The sequence below is a fragment of the Antrostomus carolinensis genome, unplaced genomic scaffold, assembly GCF_000700745.2.
Source record: "Antrostomus carolinensis isolate BGI_N321 unplaced genomic scaffold, ASM70074v2 scaffold44120, whole genome shotgun sequence".
NCBI lineage: Eukaryota > Metazoa > Chordata > Aves > Caprimulgiformes > Caprimulgidae > Antrostomus > Antrostomus carolinensis.
This window is the reverse complement of record NW_010289926.1, coordinates 2957-21034: the sequence shown is the minus strand read 5'-3', so window position 1 is coordinate 21034 and position 18078 is coordinate 2957. Positions and strand designations below refer to the sequence as shown.

The window sequence follows — 18078 nt, the reverse complement described above, 5'->3', positions numbered from 1 at the left end:
AGAAAAATGCTGACATTGTGTGATGCTCCTGGCACCATCAAGCAAGATCAATGAGCCACAGCTGCTTACACAGCTTTGAAAACACGGCCAGTGTTTCATTTGCCTTAATGTTCCAGTTCATGGCCATTTGTCAGTTTTAGCATCTTGCAAATGGATTTCACTGATGGAGGAAGGGTTAGTGAACAGTAGGCTTGAAGTCAAGAGTTCCTTCACTGCAGAAGAAGCTAGCAAGGGGTGTGGAAAATCATCCCCCATTCCTCTAGCCATGTGGTCTCTATGTGTTTCTGCACAAAGCCTGCATAGCACAGAGCACTCACTGCACTTGAGCACCACCATCCCAAGAGTGCTTTGCAGGTGATGTACATCCTGACAGCCATCCGTGCTACTGTGCCATAATCCCTAAAACACAGCATCCTCAGTATCAGGAGGAGGATAAACAGCTAAATATTGACTTTCAGATAAAAAATATCTTCTGTCAATGTCAGGGACCAGCACTTAATGACACTGGCTCACACAGAGCTCAGCCCAAACCCAGGGGCATGGTTCTGAGATCGTATGTCATGGTAGTGGAGCAAAATAAAGCTTATAGGAACAGTGTAATTGCTCACATGGAAGAGTATAAAAATAGATGACAGAAGTTGCAATAAAGCATATTTGTTATTTATGTGTTCAGTACAAGCCCGAGATAGGCAATGGAAGTTGGGAGGAGCGGAGGTGGAAATTACAGGGTAAGCATATCTTAAGATAGTCTAACTCAAGCAATTGACTGAAATCTGGCAGCATGGTTCTCCCTGGATTCCAGAATCAATACCTCATTGCAATAAGAGCTTCTCACCTTCTAGACTTATTGCTTGAGGCTCACAAGTGTCTGTATTAGTTAACACTTAAGCCACAGCTTCTCAACACTTTAAATGGGAACAAACCACCCCCTTTTCATGGCCGTGCCATCACCCTCTTTTTCTTCCCCACCACTTCTTCCTATACCTGGCACTATCTTACCACATTTTGAACTACATCCAGAACACAATCTAATTAAATAAGTGACTAATTTGATATATTTTTAATCAAAAGAGGGGTTAACTGGCAAAGGAACAAGCTGCTGGAGACAGAGCAGATAAGAAAAGTCAAAACGGCTTTTTGTGGCAACAGCACTACTGTAAAGTTTGTGATGCCAGGACGTTATAACATGATCAAGAGTCCTTCCTCACCAGCAGGAGGGCCAACACTTTGTTTATAAATTTAAATCCAGCTGGCATGCATTGAGCAAACAGTACTATTTCAAGTCTTCTGCTAGTCCTACCTGTCTGCTGTGCTCCTCTGCCTTTCCATGACAGAAGGAACATGTGCTTGCATCTCAGTAGTTCCACTTCCTCCCAGTACAAATGCACCATTCACAGTGAGGCTGATGCCAAAAGAGAGCAAGAGCAAAAAGCTTGCGGAGGACAGTCCTAAACCACTGCTCGAAGATTCACAGGAAGCTTCATCTTCCCCCTACAACTGTATTTCTTACCGAGACTAATCTCCCATTGTGCTTAGTATTTTGCATTTCAGGATGCAATCCCACTGCCCAAGACATTTAAGTTTAGTTCCAGAACAAAATTAATATGAAGAGCAGCCAGCTATTGACTTGTCTACTTGAAACAGACCAAAGTATATGAAAAATCCAGTAGTCATTCAGGTATAGAGTCGCTTCTCTCGAAAAAGCACACTATAAATGAGAGTGGGCAGCAGTACTGATAGGTTTGTCTGCTCCAACCCCATCACTGAAGTTTATGAAGCAACTAATTTACCTTTAGGACTCAGCCATATTCAGTAATCTAGAAGACAGGCACTGTTGACTTTACTAATACGATTATTCCTCAGCCATTTAACACAAGTCTTCTATTCGAGATGGCAAGAGTAAACTAGGAGATGCTGATTAGAAGTACATGAAATTACACTATCTGGCAAATAGCATGCTTTCTTAAAGATTATATTGGATATTTTATACAATTATTCAGAAGACTAAACACAGCCATAAAATCTTGTAACAAGCCACTGTTGCCTCGTATTTGTTCATTTACATCTTAAGGCAGACAATGGACATTACTGCAGAATCATAGAATGGTTTGGATTGGAAGGGACCTTAAAGGTCATCTAGTTCCAATCCCCCTGCCATCAGCAGGGACACCCTCCACTAGATCAGGTTGCTCAAAGCCTCATCCAGCCTGGCCTTAAACACTTCCAGGGAGGGGGCATCCACAGCTTCTCTGGGCAACCTGTTCCAGTGTCTGACCACCCTTACAGTGAAGAACTTCTTCCTAATATCTAATCTAAACCTACCCTCTTTCAGCTTAAACCCATCTCCCCTTGTCTTTTCCCTTATGAAAAGTCCTTCCCCAGCTTTCTTGTAGCCCCTTCAGGTACTGGGAGGCCACTATAAGATCTCCCCGGAGCCTTCTCTTTTCCAGGCTGAACAGCCCCAACTCTTTCAGCCTGTCTTCATAGGAGAGGTGCTCCAGCCCTTGGATCATCAACTCAATGGCACTGCACAGACTATATTCTCTTTAGCAAACAATATAACTGTTAATCTTTTAAGAATAAAGATTTTTACAACATAGACTTCATTTTACACTAAGTAAAACCCCTAAATAATCAAACTTCATTTTACACTGAATAAATACCCTGAATAATCAATATGCTGCTTAACACAAAGAGTATCTGTAAAACATAAGGCAAGCACAGTTGATAAAAATTCCCCTTCAGGGAACCACGCTGCTTTCATAAATGTAAATGTCATATATTCAGATATAACACCAGACAGTGGAGCAAAGTATCAGTTGGTAAGCGTCCATTTATCAATCAAATGAGTCTGATAAGGGGCAGGCAGAATAGGTACAGGTTTAGCCAGAGGTAAATATTAAAGCAACTGAAAAGAGATGTCTAACAGAATGGTAAATGTAACTGTCATTCTAACATTCTTCTCTTTGCTTGATACAGCTGTACATTTAAGTTTCAGTGTTTGGTCAATAAATCTCCTTGATTTCTCCTAAGGTTTCTCAGCCCTTTTCCTATGGTTGCATTTACCTCCCTTGTAAATAAATAATAAATAAAAAATAAAATCAAGCCCTGTTCTCTGAACTTCAGATACCCACATCTTATACAGGTCAAGGATGTTTTTATTACCACACCCATTTTTTTTAACCTTTCCATGCCCTTTGATCAAGGGCTGTTACAACAGCGTAGGAAGAGCTTTGCTGCAGCTCATATTATCTGCTGCACTAACAGCAGCAACCTGAAACATTCACGCTGCCAGCTGACACAACACTGGGTGTCTGCAAGGCGCTGCAAAACTTTAAAATAATTTTAATCTGCATAAAAAGAGACCAAAGAGGCAACGACCAAAAGAAAACCTCTGTTCTGAGAATTAAACTTTTATATTCTCCCTGGTGGAAGATAAAAAAATGAAAAAAAAAAAGGAAAGAAAAAAGAGAGTCTCTGATCATTGCAAAACCATTACAGCAGAAGAGTTAGTATCCTAATATCTAATATTATGTGATAAGCATTTTAATATTGTGCACAGTGAGCCTCAACACATGGGGAACATTAGCATTATTACTGAAAGAAAAAAGGCCAAAAAAAGCAGAGAACACTGATTTTTCCCCTTCTCTTTTTGATGATTTATTTTCTGTATTCTTACACCATACTTACCCCTAGAGTATTTTGACTATACTCTCCTATTGCATTAAGCTGCAGTGCATTATGGCCCCACAGATGCTGGCTGTTTCAACTTGCCAGGGAAAAAAGCACATGCTTGAACAAGCCTCTTCTAAAGAACTAGCTTAGATCTTCTTAATGCATCCATTGCTTTGCTGGAAGTTGAAGAAGGCAAGGTCAAATAAAAGTTCCTTGTATTCAATGCAAGTAGAAAGGTTTGTTATAGTTCTTACTTGTGGAAGAGTTTCTTAATTGCAGACTGTCCATCTGCCACATAGGAGAACGCTCACCTTTCTAATATTCCATTTCACTGAAATGAGTGATGCATTTCACCATCATTATGTATAAACTTCCCCTCTTCATGAATATTCAGACTCTAGCAAAGTTAAAGAGGAAATTTGCAACAGTATAAAATAATTATTTCCAAGTTTATGCTCGAGTCCTGTAGAGAACAGTTCTGGGATATAATCAAAGTAATTTAGTTTTATCAAATCACTTCCATTTCACATCAGACCTACAGTCCACAAGTATCATAGAAGCTCACAGTCCAACATGAAGAGAAAGTAAATTCTACAAATCTCAAGCCTGTTCATGTTTAAACTTCTTTTACAGAAAGATGTGAAGAATGTAGAGGTAATCTCTGAACAAACTAAATAATTTCACTTAAATGCAATGGGCTACACTTCTAGAATTAGTTCTCTAACAGGTGCATTTTCTTCCAGGAATTCTCTTGTTGTGTACCCTGAACTAATATTTGCAATAATCAAAATAGACCTGGCACAAGAGGTTTGAAAAATGATGATTTTATCGCTGTACAAGTTTCTCACAACCACATAATCACCCAGTTACTAAGGAAAAAGAATTTATCAGAAGGAGAAAGCATTTTGGCTCAAACCTCTCCTCCCCCACAAAACTGGTATTCAGGTTTTTTTGAAAAAGCAATCCACATGTACCTATGTTAAGTTCCCATATTTTAATGAAAGACAAAAGTCAAACATCTTTGCAGAGAACAAACAACCGGCAGAGACTCTTACATTCAATCCAAAGTGAAGTACTGAAGAGGTCGCTTCTATATCAGCAGCTTGATTCCATGAATTTCAGTTGTTACAGCAAACACAGTCACCACTTAGTTTTTTGTATATTGATTGAAGTTATCAGACAGGGGAACACTTGCCTTAAAGTGAATTTTAAAAAGTGAATAACAAATATAGCCTTTGAGTGACATATTGCAAGATTTCTGCTTTTTAAATTGAATCTCTGCATTGATCATAAAAAACGCACCTATTTTAGAGACACTGACAAATAACATTGGGTTAACATTGTAAGACAACACAGTAAGGATAGAAAGTGTTTTAACTGGTAAATGAAGGATTCCCAGTTTCTCCTTTAACAGCACAGCATACTGCAGAAGGCATTGCAATACACACCACAGCTTTTGCTTCAAGATTTAGCATGTTAAATTGTTCATTTGTTACTGGTTTCCATCACTGGATGTTAAAGCTTAAGTTTATTATTTGATTATTCTGCTATCAAATTTAAGTTGCAGCCAGCTTAATTCCATTATGTCGTTGTATCTGCAAATAATTCGAAACGTTCCCAATATGCTAAGCCATATTAGTTTAAAACATTAATAACAGTGTTCTGCCTTATTTTTAATTCTTTTCAGAGAAATACTCACTCAGTCTTTAAAATCATTGTTCAACACTCAGTGTGTGTCTGAACGGAAATAGTGTAGAATTATTTCTAACTAACCACAAGGGTTACTGATAGAACTAATAATAACAGAGATATAAATTACCTTCTCCCCAAATTCATCCAGAATAGAAGGATTCCATAACATTCCCTCTCTGCCTCCTTCACTTCAAAATAAGTATTTTTTAATTCACTTCTGATCGAGATTCTTCATTACTTAATGCGTGTGCAAATGGAGAATTTGTCTTTTATACCTTCCCTTCCCACAAGACTGAATATTTTCAGGGTAAGTGTTTTCAGAGAAGAAATTTACTATGTACAGCCATTCAAGTTCTAAACATAAACCAACAAAAATGAAGGCACTCAACGTAGTTACGTATGATCAAAAAAATTGTATGACTGAGAATAATAAACCTGAATCACAAAGTGAGATTATCAACAAGTGTGCGACTGGGAGTAAGGTGGAATCTCATTCTTTTACAGCTTTGGCTTGAACTTGTCAGAAAGAAGCTTTTTAAGCATTTCAGAATTTTTTCCTTCTGGTGGTGGGGGCCATCTGTCATGATCTGAGGAAAACAAATAAAACAACATCCTTAGGTGACTGAGAAGCTAGGTACTTTACTTTTGTGTCTTCCCATTGCCCAAATTCAATCACTTGAAGGACATTACTTTGTAGCCCATTTCTTACCAGGTATTTCTAGTGTTTGGCTATATAAACTCTGGCCACCATCCACAACCATGGTTGTCCCAGTTATGTAAGAAGCAGCTGGAGATAGTAGGAAACACACTGCAGGAGAGATCTAACAAAAGAATGGCAATTTTAATCTTTCTTAAACTGCTGGGAATTGTCCACGTCAAAGATGCTTGTAAAAACTTTTACAGGAAAGACATAGCAATGTTTTCTACTCAGTAATGAAAACTGTAACAGTCTTAAAGCCCTCTTTCCAGCCAGAAACATCAAGTAGGTAACAGATGAAAACCAGTAAGCTCTCAAAGATCAGCATCAGATGCCAAAAATCAAACAAAAAAGTTGACCAGTTTGTTTAACAAAGATGCACATTCTTAGTGGAAGAGAGCTAAGTACTTTTAAGATACCCTTTTTTCACATTAATATTCATTCTTTCAGTACTCTCTGCTGGAACTCAACCTTTCCAGAACTAATGTCTACTATGAAACACTTCAGCTGTAAGAGGCATCTAAATTAAACTTTCAGTGTAACAGTGACTACTGGTTAAGTCTCCCCCTTGGCAGTACTACACATTCCTACAAGCTTTTTTCTTTTTTAATATTCCATCACAGTGCAAAATTAAGTCTTTTTTTGTTCTCCATATAATAAAGTGGCTTCAAAATAGAGACACAGAAGTAGAAATATCACAAATGTTCTGAAATACATTACCTCCTCAGGAACTGCTGACCTCTTGGCAGGAACCTTTGGTATGCTCCTTAACCACATCATTGTACCTTGTTCTCCGTAGTTTGCAACAGCAGTTTCTGAAAATACTAGTCCCTGTTTTAAAAGAGCACAGTGAAAATGAAGTTCTCTTGTATATGTTGAAACTATGATCATTGTAAAATTGTTAAGTTGTCATTACTGGGATTTTCTGTGGGAATAAACTATCTAAACAGCACTTGAATACAAGTTTTTAAATTTAATGGAATAGTATAATTTGTACAAGAAGGTAATTTGGCTGCCAGCTGTATCTCTTCAAGCACAATAATTCAGATTATTCCAGTTCTCCAGTGTCACTTCCATAACTATAAAGTGGAGAGTATAGAGAAGAAACTCAAAGACTATTTTGAAATTACAAGCATTTCATATTAGCTTACAGCAGAAAACTACAAAGCCCCAAGAACAATTTCTCAACAGTTTCTTGTAGTCTATAAGAACATTAGATTGATTTTATTGGGAATTATGGAAGCAGACAGATTTCACAGTCAGAATTCAGACTCTCCCTACTTAGCTACTATGGAAAAACATGCTCTGATAACTATACAGTCCAGGTTAGACTCAGGAGAGAAGATGGGGGCTACAGCAATGAGAACACAGAGTTACATATACTAAAACAACTCCTACATGCTACCTACTTCCTCAGAAATGTGGCAGGCATATTTTAGCTGACTTGTACAGTGGTTTCCTGTCTGCATGTATTTGATAAGAAAAAAATCAGAACATACATTTTTACATTTAATTTCTTTGAGAGAAGGGCCACTCCAAATACAGTATTTTTATGCCTAAAACTAATCTAACTTAACCTGTAGAAGACAAAGTAAAAAGACATTAAGTCACACATTCAGAGATTTTCAAAATAACTTTGTAAACACAGGTGGAAACCATCAGCATACCTGAACCTCAAATAGAAGGACTTTTGTGAACTCAGAAATAATATAAACATTACTGAAACACAAAGCATTCAGCAATTTTATGTCAAGGGTTTGTAAGGCAGGTCACCAACTCCTCCCAGGTATCCCTTTATTACACTAAAAAAAACCCCAAGAGTGCCAAGTCAAAGCAGAAAGCAGAAGCAATTTTATCCCACATCTGTCTCATCCAGACAGTACAAAACACGCTTAAATGACCTGAAGAATGTAGATGAGAGAATTATAAACAAATACATAATAATCCACAAACAGTTACAAGCTACAGATTTTAAAATCCCTTTTGGCCTGAAAGTTTTAACTGTGATTATATGTGATGGGTAAATTAAATCAGATCACTCGCCATTACTTACAGGAGCAACGCTGTTGATTCTGACTCCACTGTGGGCCCATTCTAAAGCTAAAGTCTTGGTTAGGTTATTCACGGCAGCTCTTGCAGCTCCTGTGTGCCTATTGAGAAAAGAAAGCAAAAGAAGCATCTGTTCCCTCAGCTAACAGTGCCCAGTGTCAGTTCTGCCGCAGCCTCACTGGGGCAGTCAGAGCAGCTGAGGTAGAGAGAGATTTTCTGGTTTCTAAGTTTGACCATAGCTTCACAGTTTAAACAAGCTATGCTATGATTTCTTGCCATTTCTGGAAATACTTATCTCTTCCCCAGCATGAGGTCAGCTACATTCTACTGCAGAAGCAGTCTTATAAAATGAAAAACAACTGGAGGCAAAGTTCAAACTGTCTAAAACTACAAAGGTAGGCTGCACAGGTAAAGCAACACTTGAGAGGACAGTGGTCTGAAAAATAGTTTAGATTTTCTGACAAACATGATTAAAATCAGACACTGTTCAAAAACTACTATAGGTGGATGGAGATAGAGATGACCATAGGCAGAGTGATCTCATACACCTTGCTGCTAAAGGAAACTAGTCTGAAATCATTACAAGCTTCAACAAATGCAGACAAAATTACTTCAGTGATGAACAGGAGACAGTGGGACTCAGAGAAAACTATTAGTTTAGTTCCTTTAGCCTAGCAAAACAGACTTAGAGGAGGGAGATACAATAGCTTCTCAAATACCAGTAAAGGAATAAAAAAAAAAAAATCAGAAAATCTGACTTATTCATATGTTTAGGCTAGAAATAAATAACCTTCAGGCACACTATGAGCAAACAAACTTGACTAGTTTTATGCTCAGAATTAATTCTTACAAAAAACTGTATCAGGTGATTGTTGGCATGATAGGTGGCTGGAGCTGTAAAGGCAAGTCTTTTTCAACAGTACATTTCTAAAACAAGTATCAGTTCAACAGGAATTTAATTTGAAAGTCATTTTGCCTGTCCATCTACATCCACACACAACAGTTATTTGGCAAACTTTTTTCCACTGTTATTCAGAATTAGGTTTTTTTATCTCTTGGTTCAATTCTCAAATAGCTTCAGCCTATTCGCTGTGGCAATTACATGAGACTTAACCAGACTGGAGAAAACTCAAGTAACTGGAGCTTCAGCACCACCCTGTGGATCTCTCAATTTTTTTTTGTATTGCCAAGAACAAGCTAGTGAGAAAATATTCTGCTGTTCCTTAAAACATTCAGCCCTGAGTCAGGACAAAGAAATGCAAAGTAACATCTGCTCAAATTATCGTTTTATATTTTCTTCAATAGAAATTCAATTTCAAAGTTAAAAAAAAAAGTCATTTCAAAGAAGAAATTCAGATTTTTTCAATTAAGAAACTGACAAAATGCAGCATTTTGACAACTTCAAAATTTCCTTTGAAAAGAAAATTAACTGAAAATTTTCTGAGCACTATTTCTCTTTCAATAAATTGAAGCTTTTTTGGTGGAAAAGTTTCAAATCAGAAGACACCTCCATTTTGAGAGTAAAGAAATTTGAACAAATACAGTACACACATAGATAAGGAGAAGATGCTGCATTTTCATCCAGACAGCTGTGATCATTTGTGTCAGTATAAAAAAACTACAAATGTGGTAATATGTTTGTACCCATGAGCCTTTTCCCAGTCAAGAAAGGAGCAGAGCAAATAGAACTAATTCTCTACATCAGAGACCTTCTCCAAGAAAGATGGCTATGAATTGAGAGTAAAAAGGAAAATGAGAAAGGCAGGAATTACATGACCCAAAGGGCAAAGACAAAACCTGAACATACTAGAAATGTTCCTCCTACTCCCCCCACTATCAGTCCGACTCCCATAACTCATTACACTATCAACACCTGCAAAATGACTGTAGAAGAAGAAAACAACCAGGTGCCAAGTTCTTGCAGACTCTCCAGAAATTTGGAGAGAAAACAAGCAAAGGTTACATTTCAGTGCAACTAGTCCCACTAGCGTACCATTTCCAGTGAAAGTTTCAGTGGCAAGTTTTGCTTCGTAGTTTCTTACAAACAAGTTGACAGAGACCAGAGATGTCATTTCGTCCTGTATTTTCTACTGACTTAATGAGAGATCCTCACACATACAGACCAGTGACACTCTTGCTCTCTCTTGACCTAACTACAGTATTTCTACACGCTGCTGCTGTTCAGTGCACACCTTTCTAAAATGAAGTATTTAGGAGTAATTAGTACTTCTAGGGGAAAAATACAGGAAAATGTAAAAATAAAACAAAATATGTATTACGACATTCCAGGAAAGCCATTTCTCACGGCGGCAGTAATGTTGACAATGACTCCTCCATGTTCCTGCATCCAGGCATTGTACACTGTATGAAGGAGGAAGATAACCTATAAATATCAGAAGAAATGCATACGAACAAACTTGCCAACTGGAAGTCAAATTTGGAGCCTTAACTCCAATTCACTACACATCTCCTGTGCAGATTTAGATAAACAGTCTGCTCTTTGTGACACAGCCTCACCATTGGATTGGTGAGATAACAGGTGTGGGCTGGGTAAGGCTCAATATTTGTCAAGAAACCTTTTGGTGGAAATAATTATTTCATGTTTCCATGTAAATTACTTTAATTTCCACATTCCTAATGCTAGTTGAGAATGATGTATTATACTTGAGCTTAACTTTAAGTTTACATCCCTGATGGGAGAGAAGTCTTTTCCTGTGTTACACATAGGGAATACAGGCCACAGAAATTAAGTGGTTTTCCTATAGTCCTTTAAGTGAGTATCCAAGCTAACTGGCTCCCCAAACCTGGCCTTAACCAGAAGGTCATACTTCCCTAAATGTATGTGTGTATCTATAAAGAAAAATAATGTACAGTTTAATGTAAAGCTTTGGATGAGATTCATAAAAACAAATATCTTCTGTCAGGTAAGTGTGTGAAAAAAGAAGGTAGGGAAACTTTAAATTTCTTGTCTGCTGGTATTGCTGTAAAAAATAAAACAAATAAACAAAAAAGCTTAATGTTCAGCCCTTACCTGCTTTGCAGCAGTAGAAGGTCCCTGTCAGATTCGTGTCTATCACAGCATTCCAGCCTTTTGCACGGATGGCTTCAGAAAGACTTGCAAATTGGCCCCCTCCATTATTCACCAGGAAGTCAATCTTACCATGCAGACTCAGTGTAGACTTCACCAAAGCTTCTACCTGAAACAATCTTTGTTAGTGTGGTATGCTGATTAAGCTATATACCCAATTTCATTCTCAGACAGTATTTTCTCTCTCATACCTTTTTCACACATAAAGAGGAGGTACCAGCCTTCAGAGAGGCTGGAAGATCGGTATGACAGATTTAGTCAGCCAAGAAGAATGGATTGGACTGAGTCCATGTTTACTTAGGAAATCTTCCTGGTATAATACAGTTGCTACATGAAATATCAGCTCTGTAAGAAGAAGGGCATCTATGCCACTGAGGGTGTAAAAACAAACACACACAAAAGCCGGCTACTTAAAACCTAGTGAGAATCTCCTGACATTTTTCACAAGGGTGGGGGTGTTCACACCAGATGCTAGAAGAGTTCCATATAAGGTAGTTCCTTTTTATTCATCTGACCCATATACCTGAGCATTTTAAACAGAAAACATAAGTCATCTTGTGAAGTTTTGTACGCTGACTAAAGCTCTGACATAAGAGTTGGCAACAGCCAATCTTCTTACGCAGACCAAAAAGGTTAGTTTGTTACCCTACAAAACATGGAAATACTATAAGTTGTCTTCTTTAGCAAAAAAAAGGTGACTATTTGACTAAGCCCATACCTTCTGTCTATAAGCAGTATGAATACTTATGATTAAGAGCATCGTCTGGCACTATGTACCTTTGGGCACTCTGAGAAGATATTACCGGCACACAGCTATATTCACTTACTCAAAGAGTCATCAGTGCAGAAAATGAGTGGCTTAAGTTCATATGGAAGAGGTTTTGAGAATCTAAACCTAGCTCTAACACTGACCCAATCTGAGCTATAAACTGTAAACTAAGCCTTTTGCATTGTCTTCTAGTTTGGAAGTACAGCAGTTTCTCCACACATTCACACTAAACACAAGAGAACTTCTGGAGAGGAATGTATTCCAAAGCATTCAAAGATTTTACAGATACCAAAGCTGATGTATTTTTCCTATTACAAGATATAATAAGAACTCTATAGCAACTGCTTAATAATTTAACCTTTATCCCAAGAAATAGGGGAAATGGGGCAACATGACTGTTTCCTGCTTACATTACCTATCATAACTAGATAGCATGCATCAGTTATTCCTACTCAAGCATATGTAAGAAGTTATCTAGCATCTGTGGTCAAAGAAAACACAGACCAAAAAAACCCCCAAAACAAACAGCAGGAGTCTGATGCTGCTGCTGAAACAGATTTGACTAGTGGAAGGATATTAATCAGCCTTCCTCTGTATTGAGTCAGCAGCAGAAAACAGCAGAAATAAAAGAATTAGCAATGCATGATCTGTATCTCACCGACAGTGTCACTAACTCAGTCTAATAAATAGCTGCCTTACAGCTTTTGCTGCTAACAGTTCAGGATGATTTAACAGGATAGTATGGACCCTGTAAGGACGTACCTCTCTGAAGAAGAAAACCTAAATAAACGTACAGTGACTGAAGTCTGACTGAAAAACTAACACCTGCTGTGAAAAAATGCCTTAAGAAAATAATTTTGATACCTAAATCACCATCTTTAAGTTCTGAATGGCATCTTATTCCTCACATCACTCACTGCAGCTTCTGGGATCTGAGGAAAAAAAAATACTAAAAAACCAAAACATCTCTGACAGCATTCCCAAACCCATGACTTGTCAGAACCACCTTGCTACAGAGACTTCTAGGTTTGCTCAAAACCAGAGAAAAGTAAGTTATGTCTCGCTAGGCAGCAAAAGTTATGCTTTGTTCAGCAGTATCAAACTCTTCTCCCTGGCAGCCTGAGAATCTTGCTTTGATTATTGTTCTCCATAAATCACTGAAGTATGGGCTCATTTATGGAAGAGAAATGGTTTTAGTACAATAAATGTTTGAACAGGCTATGGCTATTCAGGCTGGAGAAAAAAAAAAAAAAAAAGAGAGAGAGAAAATGGAAAATAGTAAGAATACAAAAAGAAAAAAAAAACCAACAAAGTAACAGAAGAAAAATCCACTGAGACATTACAAGCAAGTTTTCAACAGGTGGATAAAACCTGCTATGACATATCAATTCAAAATGGTTCACATGTTGTATCTTAAGAAACTGTTGTTCCTACTTGTTGCACCATATTCTGCTTTCCAAAAGCCAGCAAAGGCTGTCAGGCTCTCCAGTGACAGCTCAGATGGCTCCAACTGTAGCAATCTTCACAGTGTCTTCTGTGTTGTAGAGAAAGCATCATAGCAGTGCTTCTCCCAGTTACAGTAAACATGGTGACAGCAGCCACCAGCACAGTGAGAAAGAGCATCTGGTAGAACACATTTTAATCACAGTCAAAACTAAAGAAGATTCCTTTATATTCCTAAACATTCAAAATCCCCACAGAAAGAATTTCATTAAAAAGCTACCAAAGACTCTCTCTGGAAGCAAAGCAAAACTGCAGAAGGTATAGCTAACAGTTAAGGGCGTTCTTCTGAAAAAGACTGAAAAGAACAAAATCAGGCACTTCAGACATAATCAGAAGACTGAAGCTCTTCAATAAGGACCTTTTTTGTGTGACTGCAACTCAAAAGTATTATGCAGTAGCACACTTTCACAGATAGCTGAGATGACAGTACACGCTGGCACAGAGAAAAGGGACAAATATCCACATGTGTTCACAGGTCACCTTGAACTTGAGTAAAACTCAACAGGCAAACTACCCATTACAGTGTTAGAGATTTGCTATTTGGGGACTAGAACTAGCAGGCATTCCTGCACAGTGGTAACAGGCATTTTTACTTTGTGTTATTGCTGTGTTATTTTGAAGTAAGACAACAGGAATCTCTTATCCACAGCTCCCCACCAAGCCATACTCTTCCACTACAGGCTTCACACAGACAGGCATTAAGTATTTATAAACCAACTGAGAATATGCTAAGCTATAAAGTTTATTGGAAAAGAAAAGCTACTAGTGAACTTGGACATAAAGTAAGTGCTAAATAGCACTGTATTGAGCCCCTCTCAAGGACTCTTGTTTGTCAGATGTCCAGGTGACAGCTTTTAGCCTCGGGGTCTGGTCCAGCAGCAGTTCTTGCTGGAGCTCAAGTATGAAAAGGGGACACTGTGCACAGAATTCTGAATTGCTGATTTCAAGAAGAGCAGTGGCCTACTAGAAGTACAAGGTTTTATCTTCCACTTACCCAGATATGTCTTCTATTTATCTAGATGCCAATTAAAGAAATGTTTGCCTGAAGCATATAGCACACAGGCTTTACAAGGGTAAAAAGTTCCTCATCTCTTTCTCCCATCAACAGATTTGCTGTAGCTCAACATTAAAGACACATTAATGCATGCCTCCCCTTCCCAGCACCTACAAAGATAAACAGAAAGCTCTTTTCATAAGAAAAAAAGGGTGGGGTCTCTCTCTCTTCCACTCTGGCCACCATTACATTGAGGCACTGGAGTTAATTAATTAGATCCTTGGATTCTGGTAAAAGAGCTTGGTTTGAAAAGACACATACACATACACACACAGAGCTGTCTGGTGTGCATCTCAGCAAGAGCAAACTGACCTGCTCTTGTTATTCAACACATTATATGGGCAGTGCTAGAAAATATCCAAATAATTAAAATCACTTCAGCTTCATAATCATACATTCCAGACCACAGGATAAGAGACAGGTGCACAGTCACTGCTTCGGGATAAGGCCACATGAAGACAGAAAACAGAAACCTCAGGTGCCCTTGCCAGTATCCCAGAACCCTCTACTATTCCATCTTTAAAAACAAAATAGATTTGTTAACTTTTACAAAACACTGAATGGAAAACTAGACAAAAGTAGCAGCAGCAAATTTGTGACAGAAATAAGACTGACAGGTTATGCAGTGGTTCAAAATCCTCCATCAAGCAAGATTATTTCTTGCACATTAAACAAAAAGTAAGCTTTGCTAGAAAGCAAGAGGGCCTCTGAGGATGAAGATTAAGAGGCATAAAAATGTGAATTCATTAAGCTATTCCCATACCTGCCATCAAGCTTCTGCAGCAATTAATTCACTGCACCTTCTTGGACTCTTTCTAGGCCAGAAAGAGCTCTCACAGACATACTGCACTATTTGATGAGGGATGAATCTTCTAATGCTTGAACTTCACAGAGCCAAACTAGGGCACACAAGAGGAATGAGCTGTTATCTTCAAAGCAGGTCAATTACTTTAAAATTTGCAATAGGAGGCAAAAAAAAAAAAAATCACCTGGCAGTTTTGAAAGCACTTTCATCTTTCTTAGATCTCCTCTATTCAAAGTCCCTCCTTCCAGTTTGCCTGATTATAAAATTAAAACCAGGACAAAATTCACAGGGGCCTTTAGAGAAATGCAGAACAACTGATGGAGATGGAGGGATGAAAAAAAAAAAAAGTCACACTCCAGTAAGAACAGGTGGCTTGTTCTACAGGTGATCAGAGTGACTTCCTTTAAGAGAAAAATTTACTCTTAGAAAGGTTTCAGTGAGATGTCAAAGAGAAGGATATACTAAATGAATTATGTAGTTCTTCAGGAAGCTTCCTGGGCTTAGTAGCTTGTGATGGATCAGTTCTGATATCTAAGGAGGCTTGAACTCCTAAGGTTTTTTCCTTGTTGAAACATTTATAAGGTCTTTCTCCTTCACACATGCTTTGGTACCTGGTATAAGACTGAGAAGAGGATGTAATGACTCACAGGGAATACTTGTAGAGGTTGTCCTCTCTACTCAACCATGTGCTTCCATGAATTCCCAAGATAAATACTCTTCACTCATACTAAGCCGAAACCAGGCGATGACTTGTAAAGTTATTAATGAGTAAAAACAGTTATTAACAGCCAAAACAGTCCTAAGAAAGCTCTGCTGTGTCTGTAAATGAGTAGAGCTTACAACTAAATTGGAAATAAGAAAATTCTATGATGAAACTGCAGGGTACTAGAGAAGACATCAGACAGAAGTTTCTCCAAGTATCAGCATGGCTGCTCATAACACAGAATAATGCCTAAACACTTTACACAGTACTGTAAAAATGGCTTTAAAAGCATTTTCAAAAAAGTTTTCAAAGCCATCTAAGACTGTTTTGTCAAATATGTATTTACCCACACTTAATAAACAGGAAACAAAGTAGTTTGTTTAGTAGAGACTGCCTTATTTCACCATCCAAGCCCTCTACCATCTCACAGAACACTGCAGTTCCCACCAAATTATTTTTAAACTGATGCAGAAATAAGATCCACCTGCAGGTTATTAAGCATGCCAGAGCACCTTCTGCAAGTACAGTGACGTGAAAGAAGGCTTAAGCCTCTTCTCTCTCTTTACCTCTTTTTTTTCCTGTAGCTTTAATCATGTAAGTTGCCCTCTAACATCTGTCATAACCTATTATATCGCACCACTGATGCTAGCAAATACAAACCTAAAATTCACTGGTAGGTGAAGTGACACACTGCACAGCCCCAGGGTTTATCTCCTTCAGGAGACAAAGTCGAAGTATATCACTCTAAATATTTTATGGCACGAGCTGTTCTGTGAGGGAAGAATTTTATTTTTTTCTTTGCCTTACAGTTGTATATTAGGATATTTCCAGAATCTACATAGCTCCTGAAAGTCATTAATACGAGACCTTGTAAGGTTAAGAAAAATGTAGCAATCAGTGGTTACTGGAATATTTTCTAGCTGCCTTCAATAAGTTAAAAGTCCAACCTGATGCTGGACTTTTAAATGTTTAATTACATATATTAAAAAATTAGGAGGTGAATGTAGACTTCTGAAGAATGTGGATTAAATACTTTTGCTCTTGATCTTCCATTTCATGTAATATGAAGAAAAAAGAAAAAAACTCAACTGTAACAGTAATAATGTTCATTTGTAACCAATTGTAACTAATTGTAACAATTGATACAATTTGCTCAAATTGTAACCAAAATTTGAAACAAACCAATAACATCTGTGGGTGTTTTTTGCTTGAATACAAACAAAACTGACAATGCAGGGCACTTGTGTCAAGTCACAAGTGTTGAGATTCCCTGCTGTGACTTCCTGTTTGAAGGAACTATTCCGAGGTCTCCACCTAACACCCCCTCACTGCTGTCACAGAACTGTGACACAGAACCACACTAAGCGGGCTCCGGAGGGCTGAGCGGTAGAACATGCCAGTTCCAAGGCCTGCTTCTCCCAGAAATATATGAAACACGTATGCATGGTCAGAAAAATATTTGCAATTACAAATGGTTTCTTGCTTAGGTGACTCAGAAACGGTTTTCCCTTGGAAAGCACAACTTTATCTAGATCAATTTAACAGTGCTTTACTGCACCTTTCCCCTGACCTATTCCACTTCTGAGAGGGTCAGAGAAGACCTTTAGAGATCTGAGAATTCATATACGCTATATGCTTTTGACACATTAAGCCCCAAAACAAGATCATTAGTCTTTACCTCATCTTCTTTGCGGATATTGCACTGTATGGGAGTCACTTTGGCAGAACTCACGGAAGAAAATGTATTATTCAGTTCTTCTGCAGCAGCTTTTAATCGGTCAAATTTACGAGAGGCAATAACAACATTGCAACCTGTAGAGACAAAATGAAACATCCTTCAGCTAACATAGTTCAAATTATAGTTATGATAGTTTTCAAATAACATCATGGAGATATCTTGTACAATGTGCATTTATTAGTCACTGACTAGAAGATTCAGTGTGGAAGTTTTTGCAAGAGAGAAATGACTGATGTCGGGTGCTTCTTAGCAACAAGATCCCACTGTGCCAGGAAAAGAGCAATCAAAAAATGTCCACAAGGTTC

The 18078-nt window shown here is 38.0% G+C and overlaps 1 protein-coding gene across 1 annotated transcript; it reads right to left on the bottom strand.

Annotated features, from left to right (window-relative positions):
- Positions 1 to 5865: 5865 nt before the first annotated feature.
- PECR (peroxisomal trans-2-enoyl-CoA reductase) lies at positions 5866 to 17869 on the bottom strand. Its single transcript, XM_010171819.2, has 7 exons — positions 17714 to 17869; positions 11145 to 11310; positions 10393 to 10474; positions 8118 to 8214; positions 6785 to 6895; positions 6077 to 6188; positions 5866 to 5954 (listed from the first exon to the last, which is right to left on the bottom strand). The coding sequence occupies exons 1-7, from the start codon at positions 17867 to 17869 to the stop codon at positions 5866 to 5868; spliced, it is 813 nt and encodes a 270-aa protein (XP_010170121.2).
- Positions 17870 to 18078: the final 209 nt, after the last annotated feature.